The sequence below is a fragment of the Mustela nigripes genome, chromosome 7 (assembly GCF_022355385.1).
Source record: "Mustela nigripes isolate SB6536 chromosome 7, MUSNIG.SB6536, whole genome shotgun sequence".
Classification (NCBI taxonomy): domain Eukaryota; kingdom Metazoa; phylum Chordata; class Mammalia; order Carnivora; family Mustelidae; genus Mustela; species Mustela nigripes.
Genome location: NC_081563.1, coordinates 26,589,778 through 26,615,847, shown reverse-complemented (window position 1 = coordinate 26,615,847; position 26,070 = coordinate 26,589,778). Strand labels below are relative to the sequence as shown.

Sequence of the window (26,070 nt, the reverse complement as noted above, 5' to 3'; positions counted from 1 at the left end):
GGTATCACTCTAGGCCTGAAGTTATTTCTACAGACAACTTTTTGGTATAGTTATTTGGACATAATAAAAAATAACCATGCCTATGCAGGATAATACAGCATAAATGAAGACAAACAAATACATAATCATGCTTACTGTGTTCAAGAAAGATAAAAGACAACATTGTAAATTCTGGAAGAAATCTATAAATAATCAAAAAAAGAACTCCAGATGCAAACCACATAAGATCTAAATAGATGGATTTAATAACATTATATATAACTGAAGTGAGAATTAGCAAATCAGGAGATGGGTCATAAAAACACCTAGACCGGGGGCGCCTGGGTGGCTCAGTGGGTTAAAGCCTCTGCCTTCAGCTCAGGTCATGATCCCAAGGTCCTGGGATCAAGCCCCGCATCGGGCTCTCTGCTCAGTGGGGAGCCTGCTTCCTTTCCACTCTCTCTGCCTACTGTGATCTCTGTCAAATAAATAAATAAAATCTTTAAAAAAAAAAAAATAAATAAAAATTTAAAAAAATATAAAAACACCCAGACTGAAGTATGGAGAAAAAAAGATGGAAAATACAGGAGAGGGAGTAGGAGACAGAGGACACAGAAAGATCTAACAATACAATTAGAGTTCCAGAAGGAAAAGAAAGAAGTGCAACAGCAATATTTGAAGATAAATGGCTGAGAATTTTACCCAAAACCAATAAAAACGTAGTAAGCCACTAAGGTCTAAGAACTTCAAAAAGGTTAAAAAGAAATCTAAACCTTGGCTGACATTCAAGACATAGGGAGAGTAACACTCAGAGAGAAAAAAAAAAAATCAGACTACCACTGAATGACCAGTAATAGACAGTTAACTTTAGCAGAAAACCACAAAGGAAGAAAATGAAATTATATATTTAGAGTGCTTAAAAAGGAAACAAAACAACCGTTGCCAAATGGACTTTGATACCAGAAGTAGAAGTTAAACCACTCAGTTTATGGTGAAATACAGACAATTTAATAAAACCAGAAACTGAGGGAACTGGGCACCAGTGACTTTCACCAAAGAGAAATATTAACTGTTCTTAGAGTAAAAGGAAAGTGATCCTGGATGGACAGTCAGATGTGCAGGGGGAGACAGGATAAAGCAAAATGAATAATGTAAAGTGGATAATCCTAACTGAATACTGAGTGTACAAAATACTACCTTGTAGGAGATAAATGTCCAGAGAAAATACATAAAAAGAATGACATATATGTAGAGTAGGAGTTGGTTTAGGTTTTTTTTTTTTTTGAGCTGTTTTAGTTCACAGTGAAACTGAGTAGAAGGTACAGAAATATACTATATACTACCTATCCCTATACATGCATAACCTCTCCCATTATCAATGTCACTCACCAGTAGTACATTTGTTATAACTGATGAAACTACATTACACATCATTAACTCCCCATAATTTACATTATGGTTTGCTCTGAGTGTTGTATATTTTATGTGTTTGGATAAATTGGCATCTTTCACTTAGTAATATGCACTTGTTTCCTCCATGCTTTTTCAGGCTTTACAGTTTTTTTTTAACCACTGAATAATATTCCATTGTCTGGATACACCACAGCTTGTTTATCCATTCACTCAGTGAAGTACATCTTGGTTGCTTCCAAGTTTTGGCAATGATGAATAAGGCTGCTATAAACATCTGTGTGCAGGTTTTTGTGTGGACATATCTTTTCAACTCCTTCTGGTAAACACTAAGGAGTGTGACTAGTGGACTTTACAGTAAGAGTATGTTTCATAAGAAACCAACAGATTATCTTCCAAAGTGGCTGTACCATTTTGCATTCTCATTAGGAGTGAATGAAGTCCCTGTTGCTCCATGTCCTAACATACGGTGTTTCCGGTGTTCCAGATTTTAGCCATTCTAATCAGTATTTCACTGTTGTTTTACTTTGTATTGTCGTGATGACACTGGATGTGGAGTATCTTTTCAAACACTTATTTGTTATCTATATCTCTTTTTTGGTGAGGTGTCTGTTAAAGTGATTCATTTTTTCTTATCATTGAGTTTTCTTATGATTGAGTTTTAAGAGTTCTTTACATATTTAGTATAATAGTCTTTGACATATGTGTCTTTTTTTTTTTTTAAGATTTTATTTATGTATTTGACAGAGAGAGAGAGTGCACACAAGCAGGGGATCGGCAGGCAGAGGGAGAGGAAGAAGCAACCTCCCCGGTGAGCAGGGACCCTGATGTGAGTCTCCAATCCCAGACCCCAGGATCATGACCTGAGCTGAAGGCAGACACTTAACCAACTGAGCCAACTAGGTGCCCCAAGGGTAGGAGATTACAAGTTAGAAATGACCTGAAGGTCTTTCCATTAAAATTTTGATAAGGATGTGTCTGGTAATCTTTAGGGTAACAATAAAAAGGGTAATGAAAGACTGCATCACCTCCAAGTAATGGGGTGGGGGTAAATAATAAAAAATAATCCCAATGTAAGCAAAAATAGGAGAAAAAGGAACACAGAATAAGTAGCACAAATATATAGCAGACTTAAATCCAAATATATCAGTAATTACTTTAAAAAGAAATGGATTCAATGTTCCAATTAAAAAGGCTGTCAAAGGGCGCCTGGGTGGCTCAGTGGGTTAAGCTGCTGCCTTTGGCTCAGGTCATGATCTCAGGATCCTGCAAGCAGGGAGCCTGCTTCCCTCTATCTCTCTCCCTCTCTGCCTGCCTCTCCGTTTACTTGTGATCTCTCTCTGTCAAATAAATAAATAAAATCTTTAAAAAAAAAAAAAAGGCTGTCCAAGATTAGATGAAAAAACAAAAGTCAACTAAATGGGTGTTGTGGGTTTTTTTTTTAAGATTTTTATTTATTTATTGGACAGACAGAGATCATAAGTAGGCAGAGAGGCAGACAGAGAGAGAGAGGAATCCTGGGATCATGACCTGAGCCGAAGGCAGAGGCTTTAACCTACTGAGCCACCCAGGTGCCCCTAAATGGGTGTTCTTATGTACACAGATGTAAAACATAAGGATAGAAAAATAGAAAAATAGAAATATATTTTTATAAAAACCTAGATCACATGGAGAATGGGGAGCAAAGAGACCATTTAAATTGGGTTATTGTAGTAGTTCCAGGTGAAGAAGAAAGGGGAGTTGGATGGGAGGTGTTTAAAAAAAAAAAAAAAAAAAAAGCTATGGACTTCCGCTGTTTTTGGAGGGAGAACCCAAAAGACTTACTAATAGACTCAGCAAGGAGAGTGAGAACTTTTGATTTTCAGGAAGAGGAATGAGTGGTGAGGTTGCTCTTTGGAGTACTCCCTTCTCATATCCATGGTCTGCTTAAGCATCCACCCTCCATCCCCCATGTGTCAGGAGCTCTACTGTGTTCTCCAACAAAGATAACGAGGTATCAAAGTTGAGAGGATTTTAATGAAGACAGATTGTAAATACTTAATAAAATAAGCAACTGTTTTTCTGACAATTTATTGTCATGAACAATTATAAATGTATTTATAAAATAACTGTGTTGGGGATTAAATAAAGGGATACATAAGTAAAGGTATCAAGATTTCAGTTTTGGTCCAAATCACTGATGAGTGTGCCTTAACATCTGAAAAGCACCTTACGGACATCCCTGCCTAACAATAGCTTAAATAATCTGTGGGCAGGATATCCACTGGTAATGTAGCAAATAAACATAAATGTTGCCATTGGGCAAGCATGAATTTAACTGATCACTAGTATCCTAAAACACTAAACCCAAACTTAGTAACAGAAAGGGAATTTTTTTCCATATCTAAAACCAATAAACAAGCGATAATGACTTATGGATTTAGGCAAAGCCCGTAATTTTTATCTCTAAGAAAATGTGAAAAATATCATTTATATAACATATTCCTAATTTTGAAGTTTGCAATTAAAATGGAACCAAATTCTATATTTGTAAAGAGGTTTTATCACTTCTTCTAAAAAGTTGACTTTTTATTTTAAGAAATGAGAAAAGAACAAAAATAAAACCACGACTCACATCATAAGTTAGTGAATCTGCTTCATTGGCCACTGTAAGACCCGCCAATTCTCCAAGTCCCAGTTCACTTTCAAGGGCTTCATCTGCTCCCATGATGAAGGATTTCCCAGAAGAAGGAGGAAAGGTCAATGCTTCTACTGAAGGTGGAAACAAAAGAAATATTAAAAAACTTCTGAAGTGTAAACAATTAGACTCCCACAGACATGTCTACACTTATTTTATTTTCTTTATAAAGATTCTATTTATTTATTTATTTATTTGACAGACAGAGATCACAAGTAGGCAGAGAGGCAGGTAGAGACAGAGAGGGGGAAACAGGCTCCCTGCTGAGCAGAGATTCGGGGCTCGATGCAGGGCTCGATCCCAGGACCCTGAGATCATGACATGAGCTGAAGGCAGAGGCTTAACCCACTGAGCCACCCAGGCACCCCTACCTACATTTATTTTTAAATGCTTTTAAACACAATAAAATTCAATTAGCAGAAAGCTCTTAAGAACTAGCTGTTCTTTTTTGTTTTTGAAAGATTCTATTTATTTATTTGAGAGAGAGAGAGCACATACATGCTTAAGCAGGGGGAGGGTCAGAGGGAGAAACATACTTCCCTGCTGAGTGAGGAGCCCAAAGAGGGGCTTGATCTCAGAACCTTGAGAATACAACCTGAGCCAAAAGCAAGAGTAGGATGCTTAACCAACTGAGTCACCCAGGTGCCCCAGAACTGGCTGCTTTTTCTTTATCTTAACCATAACTAAAGGTATCATCTAATTAGAAAAGTACAACATGAAACAAATCCAATAGACCACTGTCCTTTCTTTTTCACAAAAAAATACAACCAAAAAAAAGAAAAGGCAGGCTTTCCTCATTTGATATTTTTTGTTTATTACTCAAGTTATTCTATCGATTATTAAATATATATAACAAGTGATTTGAACACGGCTGGTCTCATTCAAAATAAAACTGTTTAATTCTATAACCTAGAAGAATACAGATAATTTCAAATGAAAATGGTAACTGCAAAATGTGCCTCTATGAGGTCAAATCAATGTCGGTGTTAGAAGTCGGGATTATGTCTGGAGACAAGGGAAGGTGCAGTGATTTAGTGATCTGAAGCACAAACAGGACTTCCAGGGCCCTGATAATGTTCTGCTTGTTGACCTAGGCAGAAGTAACTTGGCTGGGTTCACTTCGTGATGATTCACTGACCTGTTTCCCTTATGACTTCAGCAGTTTTCTGCAGGTATGTTGTATTTCACTTTAAAATGTTTACTTCGAAGAAAACTTTTTTCATTGTAAGTGGATTTCTTTTCAAAGAAATTTTTTTAATAAAGTGTCCATTTGAACATTTTCATTAGCTGCTAACTGTGCTTCAAGAGGACAGATTCTTTGTGATAAGTGAAAACATCTTTATAACACTGAACATGCCAATCCAATTCCTTCAATCATCTTTATAACACTGAACATACCAATCCAATTCCTTCAATCACTATCACAGAAGAACCAGTTAAAAGCAAAATGCCAAATTAAAATAGGAATTTTATTTAATTTGGTTAATAGTAAATTGTTGATTTTTATAAATGCAAATTATTCTAGCAAACTGTCAGAGATGGTCTTTGAGTAGTTTTCTAGAGATGGTTGTTTTCCCAACGACAAACATTTTAAGTTGATTACATGAATTTATTATTTCAAACTTAGGCTGTTAAAAAATGGTAAATTAACTTTTTCTTAAAAGAATCGAGTCAAGTGGTGCCTGAGTGGCTCAATCAGCTAAGTGTCCTCTGACTCTTGATTTCGGCTCAGGTCACGATCTCAGGGTCATGAGATCAAGCCCCATATTGGGCTCCACGCTGGCAGAGGAGCCTATTGGAGATTTTCCCTTTCCCCCTTCCTCTCTCCCCACTTGTTCCCTCACTCTCCCCCTTTAAAAAAAAAAAAAAAAGGCAAGAAAAAGAACCGAGTTAATTAATGCAAAAAAAATTGGACTTAAAGGTGCTTTTTACAGCTTTTTTACAGCTTTTAATTCAATTATGTAAGTTTAGATTCAATCATAAGTATTCACTGAAATAAAAGAATAGTTATGTTTTATTTGTTTATTTTTAGTTATGTGCTTTAAAAACAGTAGAGGCACACCCTCTCTTTAAAATCCTTTAAGATGGGACACCTGGGTGGCTCAGTGGATTAAGCCTCTGCCTTCTGCTCAGGTCATGACCTCAGGGTCCTAAGATCAAACCCCGCACCAGGCTCTCTGCTCAGCAGGGAGCCTGCTTTCCCCTCTTTCTCTGCCTGCCTCTCTGCCTATTCTCTCTCTGTCAAGTAAATAAATAAAATCTTTAAAATAAAATGAAATCCTTTTAAGAACAAAGGAGTCTATAAATGACATTTTAAAACAACCATACAATAAAACAGCAATAATAAAATAAAAATGGGTTTTACCCAAACATACTACATGTATTCTGAGGGGTCTGAACAACTCTAACATTTACTACTGAAGAGTGGGGACTGTTTAAGCTAGAATGGCAATTTTCGTGCCAAATTTCAACAGAAAGATTCACATAAGACTATGAGGCTGGGTCTTTAGCCAGGTGTTTTGTTTGCTTTCATCTCTACTATTTCCAGACAACTGTTCAGGTGTGAAATAAAAATAATTCTTAAAAAAACAAGACTAAGATTCATGGGACTTAAGCATACACATTGTTTGGGCTAATTTAAATAATGCTCTAAAAATGACCCAGTAAAACCTGAAAACAAAGGAAGGCAGCCACTCCATCTACCAAACACTATCGGCCTAGCCAGCCGACCGAAGGGCCAAGAGAGAGCAAAAGAGTGAGCAGAACTCACCTGAGTGCTCTCTAAGATGCCTTAGAACTTCACACTGTACATCCCATTTCTCTCTGGTAACTAAACATTACTAGCTCTAATCAGCTTTAATCAACTTATTGAACTGCATCTCTTAAGTATGGCACTATCTTCTGAATTATTAAAGCAAAAATAAAGCAATAAACATTTATAGCATACATAGGTTATGGACCTGTTTTCTGAAACTAAACTGGAGACCAAGAAGCATCAGTCACAGACAATTAAAGACACAATGTATTTCTTACATTTTCTACTGCTGAAAACCTTAACTGAGGAGGAAAGCTTAGAAGGACCAATGTTACAGACAGTAAGCCAGATATTCAACCCTTCAGCTTTAAGGTTCTTATATATTTTTTTCTGTCAAGGGCACTTTCTGTGGCTTATGTAATGCTTTTGTATATTTGTCATTTAGTATATAGTCCTTAGCCCACCTCTATTATTAGAATTCTGTAAGATGAAATCTCTAATAAAGCTCTTTAGGAGTTATCAGAATAAAATTAGAACTAACTTTTCTCCTCATCTAGACCTGATCTTGGAATAATTGAAACTGATTAAAATTCTCATATCGATAGTGTTCATTGTATGTATTCCCTAGTGAATAACAAACATACCCAATGAGGTCCATGACTTCACATCTTTCATTCAAAAGACATGTCTACATCAAAGAAACTGTACATTTAGACTATAAAGGTGTAATATACACATCTTCATTATTTAATGTATGAATAATAAATTCCAAGTATACTATAATTAACTCTAACAAATAACTAACCATGTTATGTTCAAAAATTTTATTTAAAAAGTATTCCAACCATAAATTTGTCCATCAAATTTCTATCAGTTTATGTCTCTTTAAAATGTAACTGAATTTTAAAAACCAAGAAAGAAAAACACTTAAGATTTTTCTGTGGCTTTTTCCTGGGCTGTTTTGTTCAATCAATAAAAATCTGAAAAGGAATATTTACTGCAAGTAATTGCAGTATTAAAAATATTCAAGATAGGGGCACCTGGGTGGTTCAATGAGTTAAAGCCTCTGCCTTCGGCTCAGGTCATGATCCCAGGGTCCTGGGATCGAGCCCCGCATCCGACTCTCTGCTCAGCGGGGAGCCTGTTTCCTCCTCTCTCTCTGCCTGCCTCTGTCTACTTGTGACCTCTGTCTGTCAAATAAATAAATAAAATCTTTTTTAAAAAATTCAAGGTAATTTTTAAAAATAAATTCAGAAAAATATCTATTAATTATTAATATTACTTTCATGTCATACTGGATTTTCAGTTACTGTAAATATATATATTAAAATCAATTTCTACCTACAGGCATTTAATACATTTATAAACACATAAATCAGAACTTATATCTAAAAGACAGAAAGAACAGTATTTATATACCATAAGATGGTATAGAAAGAACAGTATTTATATACCATAAGATGGTGCTATAAAAAACCAGGAACCTAAATTTTCAACAGGGAAACAGTTAAGTATCAAGTCTAAAATATAATATGTAATCTTGAAGTTATAATTATGGAAGTTATTTTTGTGGCTTTATGTTAAGTGAATAAAACAAAATGGAATAATTCTACTTGGGGACTTTGTAAAAAAATATATATATATGCATTTGGACAAGGACTAAAAGGGTACCAAGTAAAAACAGAACATGCAACTAGACTTCTGGTGTCTTTTTTCCCTTTTTCATTTATCAGTGACAAATTGCTTAAATAAAACATCTAAAAATATTTATATGAGTCTCGAAGTAAACATTTACTACCTATTTATGGTTTTGTATATAAGTACAAAAAATACAAAGTAAAGTAAAAAGTAAAAGTATGAAGTAAACATTTACTACCTATTTATGTTAATTTTCTCACTGTGGCAATAGGATAAATAAAACAGCCTGTGTATACAAAATACATGGCTTCTGTGGAGCCTTGGGATGTTCTAAACTAGAATTTAGAGTTGGTCTTTAAATTTATGCACCCTTTCTCAAGTCTGAAAGATTGAAGTTGGAATCAAACCCCCTCAAATGTAAGAAAGCCTACATTTGGGGATACTATGTAGATCAAACATCTGTAAAATAAAATTCTTTTCTTAGAGAGTCCTTCCAAATAACTGAACTTAGAGATATATATATATATATATAAAACCCCCATAGTTTTTGTGCTCCAGAGTGTCCTTTTTTCCCCCCAAGAGGAGAGAGAGAAGGGGGGCCAAGGGAGAGGGAGAGAGAGAGAATCCCAAGACTCCCAAGAGAATTCATGTTGGGTGTGGAGCCTACCACGGGTGGGACTCAATCTCACAACCCTGAGATCATAACCTACGCTAAAATCAAGAGTCGAACTTAACTGACTGAGCCATCAAGACACCCGGAGAGGTCTTACGTACTTACCTTCATCCGCCCTATTTATTTCATGTTCAGGAAGCCTGGAGCTGGTGGGTCTGGAAGGTGAACCCACAGATGGCTGCAATGAGGGAAGTTCATCAACATCTCTCAAATTAGCAAGCATATCTTGTAGTTTTGACCTATTGGGCCCTGGCCCAAAAACAGGGAGGAAGAGAACAGAAAAGAAGAGAATTATTCAACTGCATCAAAATGGTGCCATAAACCTTATTCACATCTACCTACATTCACCTTTAAAACTGCCCTACTAAAAATACTAAAAAATAATTATTTTTCCAAGTTTTCAAATTATTTTAAAAGTTTATTTCTTGAGAAGAATTATGTTTTACATCTATTTTAAAAAATTAAGCTAATGGAATGGTATTGCTATTTGCATGAAAAATAATCTTCATGTCCAATTTGGACCATTAAAAATACTACTACTCTATAATCCTTGTATATTACTCGAATTGCAGACAGATACCATGGATTGTGAAGCTACTGTGTATTGAATTAAACAATAACATCCCTTTTGTCTGTTTATGTTAAGTTGCATTCATTGCGTTACATCCTGAAACTACGGTACCCGAGGTGAAGTCTCGTGCCCTACTGATTACTTACCTGAGCTTTGGTTCTTCATTCTCCCACATCCCTGTTTTGACTGTTTTATATAGGATAGAGGCTGAAACAGATCTTCGGTAGTTTTTCCTGTTACAAGTTTAATTAAGAATGGGAAAATCTTACCCATAGTCCATTATGGTTTTTTTCCTATACCAGCAAAGAATACAACTACTTTTAAGCAATTTTAACTAATACCTAGAAATATATTTCAAGACAATATGATTGGCGTACACAATTTGACTGGAAATATTGCTACTAGATCATATCAAAAGGACTCAAACTTTTTCAATGAGTAATTTTTAATTCAATTAAAAATATATTTATGGTGGTTTATAAATCCATGTTTCATATATCAAGTCAGAGCTTTGCTCCAGCTCTGTTTTTATTACGTCTTCACTTGTTCCCAGATCACCATTTTATTAAGGCAATATGAACTGACAGTGATAAACAAAATGTGCTCAGCCTCACTCTCCAGTCCTTCTATCCTCAATGAAACATATTAAAATTTCTCTCCCTGCAGTCATTTTTCTCCCTCATACAACAAAACTATGTGCTATATGTCTGCAAAGTGGTCATAATCCCTAGTCAAGAAATACAATAGCTTCCATTAGTAGGAATATTGGTCCAGTCAAATGGTGCCATTTTAGATCTTAAGTGCTAAATTCCAACTACAGCAATGCCTTGATATTTGACAAGAACTGAATAATCAATACAATAGTAGGTGGAATCTACATAAGACCTAGATACCCTTCCAGTCGAGAGATGTTTTACATTTGAAGACATTCATTACTGCAGCATAAGGACTTAAAGAAATATCAACATTAAGTCAATCTGAAAATTAAAATATTCTCCTTTCTCATTTACGATATTTGCATTAAAATTCCAGTATAACTCGTTTTGCCCCGGTTCTGAAAAGTCACTAACTATAAAACCTTACTGTTTAAGATTAAAATTTTTATCCATACATTTGGAGAAAAGGTACAAAATGCTCTTATGTTTTAATATTAATCTTTCTCATTATGATTTAATTTGTATTGAGGAGGCATCAAATAAGATCACCTCTCAGTCATGTAATAGTTGGTATAATGATAACATCAAAAATAGTCACTGACTTTTTACCCATTCAAGTTAAACACTTGAAACACCTAAGATATTTTAAATAAAGATTTAAATGTTTATTGGTAAGGACTACACTACTTTTTCTAACTTCTAAATACATGTTTCACTAAACGGGATTTTAATCTTACTTTACTTAATCTTAATACTACGTTACTATCCCAAAGGAAGCAATTCTTTCTGCCATAAAAGGGAGACCCGTGTTCATATTGTCAATGAGAGTGGAAACACAAGGAGGTAGTTTATTTAGCCTTCCTCTCCTAAAAAAGGTGTTTTAGATGGTTTTCAGGGATGCTTGAAAGACTTTGTATTTCCACCTTACATGCTTAATTAGTTCTACTGTTAAACTTAATAATCTGTATAATGAGTGTTTTATATGTGTGTGTGTGTGTGTGTGTGTGAATGAGTCACAGGGCTAGCAATTTCATTTTTTGATACGGTAGACATCTTAATAAAAAGAAAAAAGCTAATTGGTAATACTACTATAAATGAAATTGGCCAAAATTCTTAAATAAATACTTTTAAAAGTTGTGTATTTGATTCTGTACCCTGTATAGCATATAGTGGTGAGAGCAAATGAACTGTAAGTTATGAACACATAGAATATTCAGGGGTAGAAATTAACTTTCTGTCTCCAAGTCCAAAAATAATATGCAATAATTTGGGTGGATTGCCAGAGGGTCATACTAGCTAAGATTTAAAATTGCCAACAGTGAAAAATCATTGTGGTAATTAAGCATATATACTTTAAAAATGAAATTATCACTATGTTTTGAATATATAGTCCCACACTCTCATGAGGCTCTAGATGTATTACTGGGATATAGTATGATTCCATAATCATACACATGATTGTTTTTATTTTTTTAAGGTCATACTCAGATAGTTAACCATTTAATTTCAACCCCTGAGAGCAGGTGAAAAGGAAAGAGATCAGGAGCAGAAAAGAAAAAGAGTAAGTGGTTTTAGGAAAACATTGAAAAAAAAAAATTGGGGGATGTAAAAGAGGCGAGATTTATGATTTACAGATACAATGTTTTCCACTTACTCTTCACCCCCTTTTTCCCCTTTCTCTCCTTTTTGTATTGTTCCTTGAGTTTGGTAATTACTCCCTGGTCCACATTCCAGGCTTCAGGCATGAGACACTGGTCTTCCTTTTCTAAATAGAGTGAAACAAATGAAACAGCCTTTTTAAATAAGATATACTGTAGGTCAATTCACTGTTCTGTCACTGAATGATGTAACAACCATTTTCTTCACTGTATCACTAATATTAAAAAGTCATTGCTTATTCTATACAAAAGATAGTATCTAAGAAATGACAATTCAATTTCCTAGGTAATAAGAAATTTCTCTTGAAAGAGACATAGAAAAAAAAAAACACATAGAAGATTTGAGTGACTTTTAGTGAATTATGCCCAAAAACTCTAGAAGAAGCCCTCATTTTACAAGTAGGACTAACTCATAAAAAAAAACATTTCTTATTAATTTATGTAATGAGAGATTATTACTAAGAGATTACACAAAATAGTTTTCATATTTTCATTTTAAAAATTTTATATTTTTGGCATGTGTTCATCAACTAATGATTTTTTTTACAGCCTTATATATATAGCACTTTGTAAACTTAGCAATCAACCTTCATTCAAAATTTAAAGCAATTTAAATGATTTGTTAGTTTACAAATTCTTAAACAGGAAACAGCACTTAGTTAATTCAATCATTAATTTTCACTATTATAGGAGAAGAAAATTTAAAGAATGTGTTATATATTTTATATCAGTATAAAATTAATTATATACTATATAACAATATGTTTTAGCTCAGAAATCTCGCTTGAACTCAAGACTCATATATCCAACTGCTTACTCTAAATTTCCATTAGAAAGTTTAACACATTGTCTCAAACTAAACCTGTAAAATCAAATTCCCAATCTTCCAAATCCAGTGTGTCATCATCCTTCCATTTGCTCAGACCAAAATCTCCCTTTTCTTTCATACTTCACATCAGGTATTTCAGAAAGTACTGTTTTTCCTACCTTCAAAACACAGCCAGAATCTGACTATTTAGCACATATTCTACTCCTCTAATCACTCTGTCTCTTGCTAGAATTACTCCAATAATTGCCCTATCTCCCCTCACACCAAGACTATTATCAACAATGGGTGCTCTATGCAGTCTCTTCTTAATAAGCCAGAATGATGCTTTAATTCAAAGTCAGATCATGGCAAATTCTGCTCAAATTCCTCCCGTGGTTCTCCATCTCACCAGTGGCCTAAGGGCCCTGCATGATTTGGTCATTTCTTACCATATTCCCCCTAGAATCACTCTGCTCTAGCCATTCTGGTGTCCTTCAATTCCTCAAGCATATCAAGGCTGCCGCTGTTTGGAGGCATTTGCTGTGGCTTTCTTTTTCCTGAATATTCCTTCTCTAGATACCATACTGCTAACCCACCAAACAATTTTGAGTCTTTTGTCCAAATATTACCCCCTTTAATGGGACCTACCCCACTACAATTTTAAATTGTAATTTGTCTCCTCCACTTTACCCCAAACCCAGCACTCTCCACCCCCCTTACTCTGTTCTACTTTTTCTATTTTCCATAGCATTTATCACCTTCTGACATGCTCTATCATTTATGTTTATTCTCTTAGTAAACTATATAGACCAAGGGGTCCTGTGGATCCATATGGATCTTCACCAAATGACTTGGCACATAGAAAGCACTTGATCAATATTTGTTAAATGACTGGAATAAACCAAAATGAATCAGAACAAATAGGAAATTATTTTTAATAAGTTAAACTTCAATCTACAGTTCAAAAAACTTAACTGGGCCTCTGAAAAGATTAAACACAATAAATTTAGAAGCTCAACATTTTTATAGCTCTAACTATAATCTATCAATAATAAAAATGGTCTCTACTTTCCCAGAAAAATCTAACAATTAAAAATGTTAATATTTCATCAATCAGGTCTTAATAATAAATTAAACCAGGTAGCTTTTGGATCCTACAGTGTCTTCAATTTTTTAAATTAAAAGTTAACCCTATTGTAATCTTCACTAGAGTCACAACAGTAATGGAAGTTCATGGAAGATGTGTGGTAAATCTATTTACTTGCCAGAAACTAAAAAGATTCTAAACCTAGGTATATTCACTCCATTTTTATGGGGGAAGAGGAGAAATAAATAAAGCACTTAAAACGTTTTAAATGTCCATTCAACTAAATAGGATTTGCGATCTAGTTCTTTTAATTGCTTAAGAGTGAAATTTTCTGAATAAAATTTTCTCAATAATTTTCTGGATAAAAACACACAAGGCTAAACTCTAATCAACTGAAAGATCCCATTCACTCATACTCAGAAATACCCAGTACACTACTAAAGAGTAAGACTGCTCAAAGATGGAGACAATTCACTCATGTTTTCACCAGTAACTTCATAGGAGGTTAGATTAATTAAAACGTACACACAAGTATCATATAATGCTCTGGGCCAAGACTCACACTATAAAGAAAAGGATGTGACACAAGAAATAATGCAGCTGTCTTTGGAGAGAAATGAATCACAAAACTCTTGCAATAAGACTGGCAATGAAAAAGCCAACTATTATTTATGCAGATGTATGACTCCTCAGAGAAAGACTTCTGTGTAGACAGTGGATCTAGCTATACTGGTAGAACTCGTGCCTAAAATATCTGAATAAACTGATATATAAACTCAGTAGTAACAACAGAGAAAAGAGACTTTACTTCAATTTCCCCTTGGTTTCCAAACTGCTCCATTGCAAAAAAAAAATTAGTCATTTTATAGCCATTATATATTTCAATGACTAATTAACCCATATAATCATTACCTTCAGATATTTGCCACAAAAAAGGAAAAGAAGTGGCATCATAAGAGTTCTTGAAGGTAAAGACTCAAGGGAAGTCCCCAATTTAAAACTAGGATAGACACTGATTCTCTAACCCTATTTGTCTTTCAAGTACATAAAACTGCAACTGAGTGTCTCCCAGAATTTTTCAACCTCAACAGAAAATTTGTCTCATTCTCAATAACTATCTCTCTGTTTTCCTTACTCATGCTACATGTACCCACACCCAATAGAACTCATCGCTTTTGAAGAATTCATCACAATCCCACCTTACTGAAAGCAACATTTCATTTCCAAACCCAAAGAATAATCTATGCCTTAGAAGTCTTCCCCCAAATAACCTGTTTTACCTCATGAGACATTTCAAATACTAAATTTGTTTAGAATAATTTGCACCAAAAAATTCTATGCTTTAAACAAACTGGTGAAGTCTGCCTAGACTGAGTAACTACAGCTTTTAAATTTATACTTCTTTTTGCACAGAAGATGCCAGAGATGAATCTCTAAAAACTCTTCTATTACATTCTCAAACTCAATTTCCACAAAATCTAGATTTGCAAGTTCTAATATCTGGGCAGGAGACACAGAACATTCTGCATATGGATTCAAATTATTTTAATAGTATATTGCCTATATTTTTTAAAAAATGAGGTAACTAGTTGTACAACATTCTTTAAATATGTACACACAGATATCCACCCTGAATATAAGATGACAAGAGTAAAAAGTTCATAGGATGTTCAAAATTTCAACATTATAAGAAATTTACAGTGCTCTTCAAGATGCTGCCCTCCAAGTAAAACATTAGTTTCTTTCATTTACTTAATACCTCTGGATGGATCCAGTATGCTTCCTTACCCCATTCTGTTCCATCACCCGCACTTCTAGACTCATTGTCTCCTTCCTCTGATGTAACCAAGAAGTCAAACTCCTTTAGAGCTTCTTTTGTATCTCGATCTTCACTGCTATCAGGCAATGCTTTTTTCCTAACAATCTAATGAAAAAAACATTCTAAATTAAAATTTTAGGATATATTATGAAATTAATTTAAATAAAGGAAAACAGTATCCCTTTATCACTGAATAAGAAAACCCAATTATTGGTTTCTTCAGAAAGCATATCTTTGTTATGTTAAATAGCTATAATACTTAACCAATTCAATGTAAAACAGGTATCAATTTAAAAAGATATACATTACACATTTTAAAGTAAAAATTTAAACTTGGTTCAATGGTGGCTTGTTTTAAATAAGCTAATGGAATTATATGTTGAAAACACTGGAATATAAGCTAGATATTTAAATTATAAATAGACAAAATATGTCCTTGATATACTACTGTACTAAGAGAACCACAACCATATTCCCCATTTCCTGGATGCAGTCTATGCCATGGGCAGACATTCTCATCTAACCAAAAAGAGAAACAATTCATAAAATACATTAGTTTCACAGAACATGACCATGATAAATGTTAACTCTACCACATAATTCCCGTAAAAAAATCCCGTGGATGCTGAAGCTTCAGTGGCTGTGGTGATTTCTTAAAGACAGCAATAAAGTTTGCACACTGATTCCTTCTGTGGAAGAATTCTCTGGGGTATATGATGCTATTTGGTAAGACTTACCCACAGTAGAATTTCTTTCAAAATTGAAATCAGTCCTCTTAAACCCTGTTGCTGCTTTATCATAAAACTAAAAATTCAGAAATGCATGCCTCAAGTGTTAGAAAGTATGGTGTTAGAGGAGGAAAAAAAGTTTCCCACAGTATTTCTACTGTTCCAACCTTGCATCATTTTTCTCTAGTAACTCACTATATATTCAATTTTTTTCTAAAATACTGATCTTTCCAAGTGGGACTTGACTTAGACTTATTAGCAAATCTGATAAGGGTTGTTTACTCCTGGAATTACAAATTCAGTTGGAGGATTGAAATTTAGGCTTAATGTGTGCAGAGATAATCTTTGAGATCTATATATCAAAACTCTTCATCAATTATCTTTTTAGTCACCTCTACCACCAGAAACCCAAAGAATTTAGGATGAATGGTTTGCAGCTTCTTTTGATAAAATGGGCTCACTACCGCAGCTTCTCCGGGTCTCAGCTTCTTCACTTCGTGCAAAATGGAAATAGCAAGATCTAACCAAACTTTATTACTGGGCTATTGTGAGTGGATTAAAATTATAAGGTTTCAACAGGCTGATCAATAGGACAGAATACAGAGTCTAAAAACAGACTCTAAGAGATAACAAATACCTGATTTGTATGACCCTGTTCTCACACTCATTCCTGGTATCACTTACCAGTCACAGTACTTTTCATCTGAGATCAGATACAGCCTCAGAAATCTTTCTAGTGAAACAGTATGGAAGTTCCTCAAAAAGCTAAAAATAGAACTACCCTACAACCCAAAAATTGCACTACCAGGTATTTATCCAAAGAATACAAAAATGCTGATTCAAAGGAGCACATATACCCCAATATTTAGAGCAGAACTATGAACAGCAGCCACTTTATGGAAATAGCCCAAAGGTCCATTGACAAATGAATGGATAAAGAAGATGTGATACACACACACACACACACACACACACACACACACACACACAGGAATATTACTCAGTCATCAAAAAATGAAATCTTGCCATTTGTAACATGGATGGAGTAGAGAATATAATGCTAAGTGAAATAAGTCAGTCAAAGACAAGTATCATATGATTTCATTCATTTGCAGAATTTAAGAAACAAAACAGATGGAGATAGGGAAAGGGAAGGACAAATGAAATAAGATAAAAACAGAGAGGGAGGCAAACCATAAGAGACTCTTAACTATAGAGAACAAATGGAGGGTTGCTGGAGGGGAGGTGAGTGGGAGGATGGGCAAAATGGGTGATGGGCACTAAGGAGGCCACTTGTTATGATGAGCACTGGGTGTTAGATGTAAGCGATGAATCACTAAGTTCTATTCCTGAAACCAATACTACATTATATATTAACTAACTTGAATTTAAATTAAAAACAAAATCCTTCTCAGTGTAGCACTCCAGGAAGCCACTATCAGCAGAAAGCTGGTACAGCAGATGAAACCTAATCTGCCTTCACTGTCCTGGTATATGTAAAAACTGAATAGGAGAAATCGAGGACTCTTTAATGCTGCTAGAATAACTGCTTTAACTACTTGGGAGTATTTCCCCTTATGTTTACAGCATATCCCAATCTCCCATCTAGCAAATCTATTAAACAAACATTAAAGCAAGACTAGTTTGGCATACTGTGTACAGAAAACCCAGGTGAAGGTATATTCTTTTGTAACCAATGCTAATAATTTTTTCTAATCTTCCCTGGGCAGCCAAACTAAGGTAGAAAAGTATCTCTGAAGAGTTATACCAATAGAAGATGCTGACCTTCATTGTTCCACAAACACACTGTCTAATCCATCTTTCTTTTACCTTAGAGGCTTGATTTCGCCCTTACTCTAATCCTGATGGGACACCAGATATGACTTAGAGAAGCCGTCACCAACACCTTAAAGACAGAGAACTTTTTTTTTTTTTTTTAAGATTTTATTTATTTGCCAGAGAGAGAGAGAGAGAGTACACACAAGCAGGCAGAGGCAGACAGAGGCAGTGAGAGAAGCAGGCTCCCCACCGAGCAAGTAGCCTGACGCGGGACTCGATCCCAGGACCTGGTATCATGACCTGAGCCAAAAGCAATGGCTTAACCAACTGAGCCACCCAGGCATCCCAAGATAGAGAATTCTTGTTCTCAATGCCTGGTGAAAAGGGAAGAGAAAATACAGAAGTAGCTGGAACCTTACATTGAAAAACTAAATGCATTTTACACATTCTAATTACTATGATATTAAGTCACAAAACTCACTCCTTTGGAAAAAATGTGTTTCTAGGTCTCTCCTCCATATAGCCTCATGAATGAAGATATGGCAAGTTGCAGGCCACTGTCTATCATGTCTTCCACTTAAATAAATTAAAACCCCTGTTTTTTAATGGTTAGGCACAGAAGAAAAGTGTGGTTACCAATGGAAAGTAGGATTAGTAAATGGGAAGGGGTAGGGTTTGTTGTAATAAGTACATATTACTTTTCCTTATATCTCGAGTTCCACTCCACTCCTACCTCTAATGAGTCTGGAAGTCAACTTAAGAATTACAGCAAACACAAAGAAGTTATAGGTTGCACAGGGTGCCATGAAGATTAGAAAGAGGGATAGATGGCCACTCTGAAACCATTAGAAGAAACATAACACAAACGGTGATGGGACTGTGACTAGCATAGTAGTTAATGACTCCTAATCCCATTCCTTTTCTGGAGACGACATCTTGCTGGTGAAGTTATCCTTCAAACAATTTAAAGTTGATCATTTTTTATACACATGTATAATTTCAAGATCATTATTACACTTAACTAATGATACTATGGTGAGAATGCAAAACAATGATGGTAAAGAAAAATAAAATGAAGAGGTTGATTATGAGGAAGGAGGAGATAAAGAGGAGGCAAATGATCCAGAATGTAACCCAAAGAACAATCAAACGCCAGTAGAAGGTAAAGAACAAGAAGAGAGCATATGCGGCTACACACAAATTTACTAAATAGCCCATGTTTCTGTATTTTCTTAGTTGAATCAACCAAACTATTTTAATTAAAGAAATAAAATAAGTTTAAAAACCTGTTTGTTTTACTACACATTTTAATAGGATGATTTTCAGCCATTCTTTCTTTCTACAGCATTGCAATAAATCTTTTAAGTCATGCTTACTCTTTGCTACATAGAGTTAAACTGTGGAAGTCCTTTTGGTCTGCAGCTATTAGCCTGCAGCTGTGCAGATTAATGTGATATATCCTAAAAATCAACAAAGCTGTTACAAAGAAACCAATTATATGTTTAGAGATATTTTCTCCTGAAAAACTATAAGGATTTTTGAGTCAATGCTTAAACAGGTTTAAGTATGTTTCTATTAACTATGCCTTCACTGCTTCGTCATAGAATTGCTATAATCCATACTAACTGTAAGACAGAATCTTTATGAATTTGATTACTCAAAAAGAAACCAGTTTATGGTTAGGAATATCTCTAAGACCATACTTAATATTTAAAGCATTATAATCAGTTAGCATTTACCACTGAGCTATGAATAAAGTATTTTGATGGGAAAATAAGATCTCAATGCAATGGGCCATAGAAATCACAAAGCAGTACAAAACTTCCAAATGAATAGGACAGAGAAAAGGTATCATACAAATTTAGGCATTGTCTTTTACTACAGTAAATTAAAACATATGCTATTACTTCCTGTTTGGATAAAAAAAAAAAATGGGGTGACTACTTGAAGTTCAAATAATATCCATGGCAAGGCTGTATCAACAGAAACCCACTGCAGAGTGGCTCAGGGAAACAATAATCTGGAAGTAATCATTTGAGTCTCTGGTGGAAGCAGAGGACAGAAAGGACAGAGAAGTTATACCCAGAAATCATTTATATCATTTTTCATATATAGCTTCTCATTTATTGCTGACAAAATCCTCTGAAGGTAAGATGGGTATTTATAATCCCCATTTCACAAACTAAAATAGCACAGATAAATTAGTGCCAGAACTGGGGCTTAAACCCAAAGCTTTCACATCTAGGCCCAGTCAGCTTCACTACCTTCCTTTCTTCCTTACTCTTCTTAAATAAACACAAAAGAGGAAATGTAAACATGTTCCTAGACAAAACAAAGCATGCTCTCATTTATTACTTAAAAAAGAGAGGAGGAGTGGGAAGGAAGAAGAAAGAGAAGAGAGGAAGAGGAGGAAAAAGGAGGGAGAAAAAAAAGAGAAAAAAGGAAAAAATAATAAAACCAGGAGGAACTGAAGGTGATGGAATGGAAAAGGGAAGAAAAGGAAGAAGAAGCAAGAGACACCTCTTATTCCAAGAAACTACCATGGGAAAGTCAATAAACCTATAAAGATTTAAACAAAACTACAGAGTAACTTTAAACAAGTTTGAAGAAATCTAATTGAACAGTTACTAAAAATTTGTAACATTTGTCTACCAAAGCAACCCAGACAAGAGAGACAAACTGCACCAATTAGAGGTGATGCCAGTCACCATCAGGTACCATATGGGTCTGTCAGTTCTATTGTCTTACAGCACCAATAACACTGCATTGTTGTAACACAAAAATTCTTACCATATTCACCAACCCTATTGAACTAAAATGTTTAATGAGTTAACAAGTCAGAGTGAGGACCTTTAAAGATAGTTTAAAGTTTTGCAAGTAATCTCTCCCCAATGTGGGTTTGAACTCACAACCAAGAGCAAGAATCATGTTCTCTACTGACAGCCAGCGAGGTGCCCCAGAGAGTAAGGACCTTTTAAGAGAAAACTGCCATCCTAAAAATATTATTGAATTTGAACTCAACACTAAAAACTCATAGATTAAATTTCTCCAAATTCGTGAAAAAAAGTTCAGGGTTTAGGCTGAAGCATATGGCTTTTTAAAAAAGTTTTTCTCACTTGCTTCTCACTTATTTTTCAAGTAAGCATAATGATCCCTAAAAATATTAATATCTATGTATCCAACTCACCGTTGAAGTATCAATGATGCTTTTCTCTCTTCCATCAATGTCATCATCTTCATCTTCATCACTGAAATCTGCAGCTGCACTTTCAAGGAATTTGAAATTATCCAGCACAGAGGCAGAATCTGTTAACTCGGATTTTCTGGTTTTAAAACATGTACACTTTGCTCAGTTAGTTTCTTAAACTCAGCATAAGAATCAATCCATATGTTGCACTAACTTCTGTTTACATTTTAACTATGATCCCTCAAATCATATTATGAACTACACAAATTCTTATCCATTATATTTCCATGCATTTTAATTGGCAAGCCACAATAGGAAGTGGTTACTCTTTTAAAAGTACTTTGCAATCCTATCTATTTAGGTTAATGCGATATAAAGAATTCCCCCTCTGGACTCAATATACTTAAGTCAACTTTAATGTCTTTCTTTTTAAAAATATTTTTCTTATTACCTCTACTTCTTTTTTTTTTTCCTATTCTTTTCCTCTCTGCAACTCTTCCTCTAATATATAAATTTCTGAACTAAGAAAATAACTAATAGATATGTCAGTTTTCTACAACACAATCTTATATTTCTACTGAACAACTAAGGAGTTGAAAAAAAATGCACATAAAGTTACCAAAAAGAACTCAGTCAAATTAATATTACTACAGAACTTGATCCTGTTAATGAATAAACCATTAACCTTTTGAAATGACTGACTTTTCAAATACATATGATTTCAATTTAGTTCCCTCAAAATAAATTTAGTAAACAATTTCTTAATGGTCAGAACAGGATGATTTCTTTCCAGTTCATCAGGAAATGTTTTAGATAAGGCATATTTTTAAAGAAAATTTATCCACAACTACAGAGAAAATTTCTAAAACAGATAAATCTTAAATTTCAAATCTGCTGAGAGCTGTTTTTGGTGTTCCACCCTATTCCCTATCCCTACACAAATCAGACAAATTCAGAATAATAGCCTTGTCAGTTTCCAAAGACAGGTCAAGGGCAAAATACAAGACAACGCGAGTGGTCTTTTCTGAATATCTTTATGATTTACAATAATACTTTAGGTAAAACTATAACCAGGCATAAAGCCTACATTGTCTATGCCTACACAAAGAAACAAACTAATCTTACATTTGTATAAATAAGTTAATGTAGTCTTAAATATTAATGAATATACTTAAGAAGGCTCCAGTAACACTTGTTTATAGAAGTATGTTTATAGGAGTCTGTCCTATTTTTGAATCTTTACCTAAATCCCACAATTTTAATGTTCCAAATAACAGAAATTATGTTCTCACTAGAAAATACAGAGAGTTCAATTAAAACCATTCTTATAGCCCAAACATGCAATAAAATGAAGCAAAACAATATTTAGACTTTCACAGAATCTTTGGCTTTTCATTTGCCAAAATTTTTTTCAATAAAGAATGTCCTTATTTAAATATCCATGTTCATTTTAAGCAGAATTATATGTAACTGTGTGACACATGATCCAAAAAGCAAAACAAAATATTTCAAACAGCTACTAAATTTTTCACACTTATTCTAGCAATTAAAAACATACACTTAAAATAGCTTTCCAAAAAAAAGGTAGTTTTCAAAAGAAAGATGAGTTGTATTATTATTAAATAAACAAATGGCTAAGAAAACATTTACTTCTAGAAAATTTGAGGAATTTATAGGATTTCTAGGTCACCAGGAATGAAATTTCATTCTTACAAGATCTAAACTGAGTCCCCAAAAGATGATCTTTTGTGAAGTTCTAATAGTAAGTGACTGATGAGCTTCAAGATATTAAAATCTGCATTACACCTATAAATTTCAAGCAAATAAAAATATTTTTAAAATATTCTTAAAATAATCATAAATAACTAATCCCTATGGGTTATCTTCTACCAAATGAAATTACCTTTTTTTTTTAAATTAAACTTTACAACAACTTATTTCTGCAGCAGTATCTAAAATTCCAAGTATCACAAGTATCTTCCATAAACCAAAAATATTTAATAAGCACTAACATTTTAGCTAAAATGCTTTCTAGACAGAATACTTACCCAATCATTGCCGTCTCTTTAACTTCGGCCTCTGTGCCATTTATAACTGAATCCTGATTTTTGTCATCTTCCCTGTCAGTGACATCACTTGAAAAGCCCAACAAAGCTCGTACTCGTTTAGATTTCACATCTAGAATGGTATCTGTGTAACCCACCTCCTGTAGATACCTGTGTGTGAAGAAGATCCTTACAATTCAGTCATACTGGAATCAGTATTCTGTAACTTAATATATAAATAAAAGTATTTCTTTAAATTCACTGCCTGCATAAGACTTAACAGTACAGTACTATGCTAGTAAGACTTGCTAATAAATAATCTTCCAGCTGCAGATGGAGCTGTCTCTTGCAGTACCAGCCTCTAAGGTCACTGAAAAAAATCAAAGAACTATACAATACACCATTCATTACATTTACCATAAGAAGAAGCTGTTCCTTAATATACCTAATAGCACATTCTTTCTTCTAGGAGGCAAACTCACTCTCAGATTCTTACAGTAGTAATTATTATAACCAGTAGTTTGTTTTTGTTTTGCTTTGTTTTGTTTTACATTTCTGATATAAAGTGTTATCGAATCAAGTGTTTGAGATCTATGGAGGGTATTTCTAGCTTATTTGGTTTCCTCCACGACATACAGGAAGAGTATATTCCAAAGAGTCATTTCTACAGAAAGAAAGCTTTTATCCTGAGACAACTCTAAAATAAAAATAGCCCACAATTCAACTGTGGATGTGGGATGCCTGTGTGCACGTGGGGGTGTGTGTTACAGAGAGGCAGCAGCACAGAAAAAGAGAATAGGTTTGTACTAAGAACTAGATCTGGGTCTAAAGCCCATTTCTGCCGCTTTCTTCCTATGTGACTTTAATTTTCCTGAACCTCTTTTCTTCCCTCTAAAAACGACACACCTAGTACAGTGGGTGGCATACAGAAGGCACTTGATATCCATTAACAACAAAGATGTCCAAAAAAGACCAAAAGAAATATGAAAAAGGCAAATGTCATTACTAATGTCATTAACAAATGTGACAGACAAATATTAGGCATGAACCTGTAAGTAAGCAGCAAGTCTCTGAAATTAAACAGAAAACAAAGGTGGACAAGATACAACCAGTCTTAGGTCAGTTTATTTCAAGATCTGGTATTAATAGATTATAGCTCAAAGACATATTTCACAAAGATATGTGGCCAAAATGAAGTAAATATAACTTACCAAATCAAGATATTCATTTTTCAATACCATCTGATATTTACAGAAAGGTTTTGATTAAAATGTGGGATAATAAATGATTAACTTTCTTGAATTTAATCAGCTCTTCTTAAAAACCAATAGAAAGGTGCTATGTTTTTCTGTTCTAAATATTTGATACATACCTTTCTCTGGCAACAAAATCACACTACAGGTAACTGTTTCAAAGACTGCTCTTTCCATAGGTAAGTTGGCTTTACTATGTAGCTACTTCCTTATTCACTGATAAAATGTCATCTTAAAGGGGGCAGATCCATTCTTCTACATATAGCTGTCCAGTTTTCCCAGCACCATTTATTGAAGAGACTGTCTTTTTTCCACTGTATATTTTTCCTGTTTTGTCGAAGATTAATTGACCATAGAGTTGAGGGTCCATATCTGGGCTCTCTACTCTGTTCCACTGGTCTATGTGTCTGTTTTTATGCCAGTACCATGCTGTCTTGGTGATCACAGCTTTGTAATAAAGCTTGAAATCAGGTAATGTGATGTCCCCATCTTTATTTAAAAGGGGCAGATCATGAGTCTTTTAAAGTTTCTGAAATTATCTCTCAGAAAGTTTACTACGATAACTACTCCCCATAAAAAAGAAAATGAGCGCTTTAAAAACACATTTATGAAAGAAAAATGTATACATCATATTTAAGAACAAGGTGAGGGCACTATGAAAACCACTTATTAAATGTTAGTGAATTCTCATTTTTTTCTAACTTTAAATAGATACCAAATACATAAAAGGAGACATTTTAATATTCTTTTCCCATTAGTCCAAAGGAATGGCTAGCACAAATCCACTCTGGAAACCGTTAGTGTAGACTACTCACAGGAAACTCAAAAACATGTAAGTAAATTTCATTTTAATGAACCACAAATCAGAATACCAATTTCAAATGTGATATGCAAGGCAATGGCAGTGAGCTGGTTAAGTGGCTAATAGCCTACCATCTGACATCTGAACCTCATTCCAACTCTGTTCCCTCTTTATAGTCTCAAATACACATTTTATAGGAGAAAGTATATGTTAGTGCAAATTAAGGAAATTTAAAAAGTTCTTCAATCTATTTAAAATAGGAAGTTTAAAAGCAACACAAAATATATCTAAATATAGATTAGATTTAAATCAAGACATAATGTATATTTGGGTATAAAAGATGCAAAAAGTAACAATTTTATTTATTTATTTGAGAGAGAGAGAGAGAATACAGAAGCAGGAGAAGGGAAGGTAGAGGGAGAAGCAGGCTCTCTGCTGAGGAGAGAACACAACAAGGGGCTCCATCAATCCCAGAATCCTGGGATCATGATCTGAGCTGGAAGCAGACACTTAACTGACTGAGCCACCAAGGTGCCCCTAGAATG

At 34.3% G+C, this 26,070-nt stretch overlaps 1 protein-coding gene across 3 annotated transcripts in view; it reads right to left on the bottom strand.

Moving 5' to 3' along the window:
* STRN (striatin) overlaps nucleotides 1–26,070 on the bottom strand; it is a 101,944-nt gene that overhangs the window by 21,853 nt on the left and 54,021 nt on the right. Inside the window, exons 5-11 of one of the 3 annotated variants that reach the window (XM_059405421.1) lie at nucleotides 23,474–23,641; nucleotides 21,426–21,561; nucleotides 15,701–15,836; nucleotides 12,014–12,124; nucleotides 9,850–9,936; nucleotides 9,238–9,381; nucleotides 4,004–4,140 (exon numbers count right to left, since the gene is read on the bottom strand). In XM_059405421.1, the coding sequence (XP_059261404.1) occupies nucleotides 4,004–4,140; nucleotides 9,238–9,381; nucleotides 9,850–9,936; nucleotides 12,014–12,124; nucleotides 15,701–15,836; nucleotides 21,426–21,561; nucleotides 23,474–23,641 (919 nt within the window). The remainder of the gene's footprint in view (nucleotides 1–4,003; nucleotides 4,141–9,237; nucleotides 9,382–9,849; nucleotides 9,937–12,013; nucleotides 12,125–15,700; nucleotides 15,837–21,425; nucleotides 21,562–23,473; nucleotides 23,642–26,070) is intronic. The other 2 variants (XM_059405419.1, XM_059405420.1) reach the window with 2 other exon arrangements.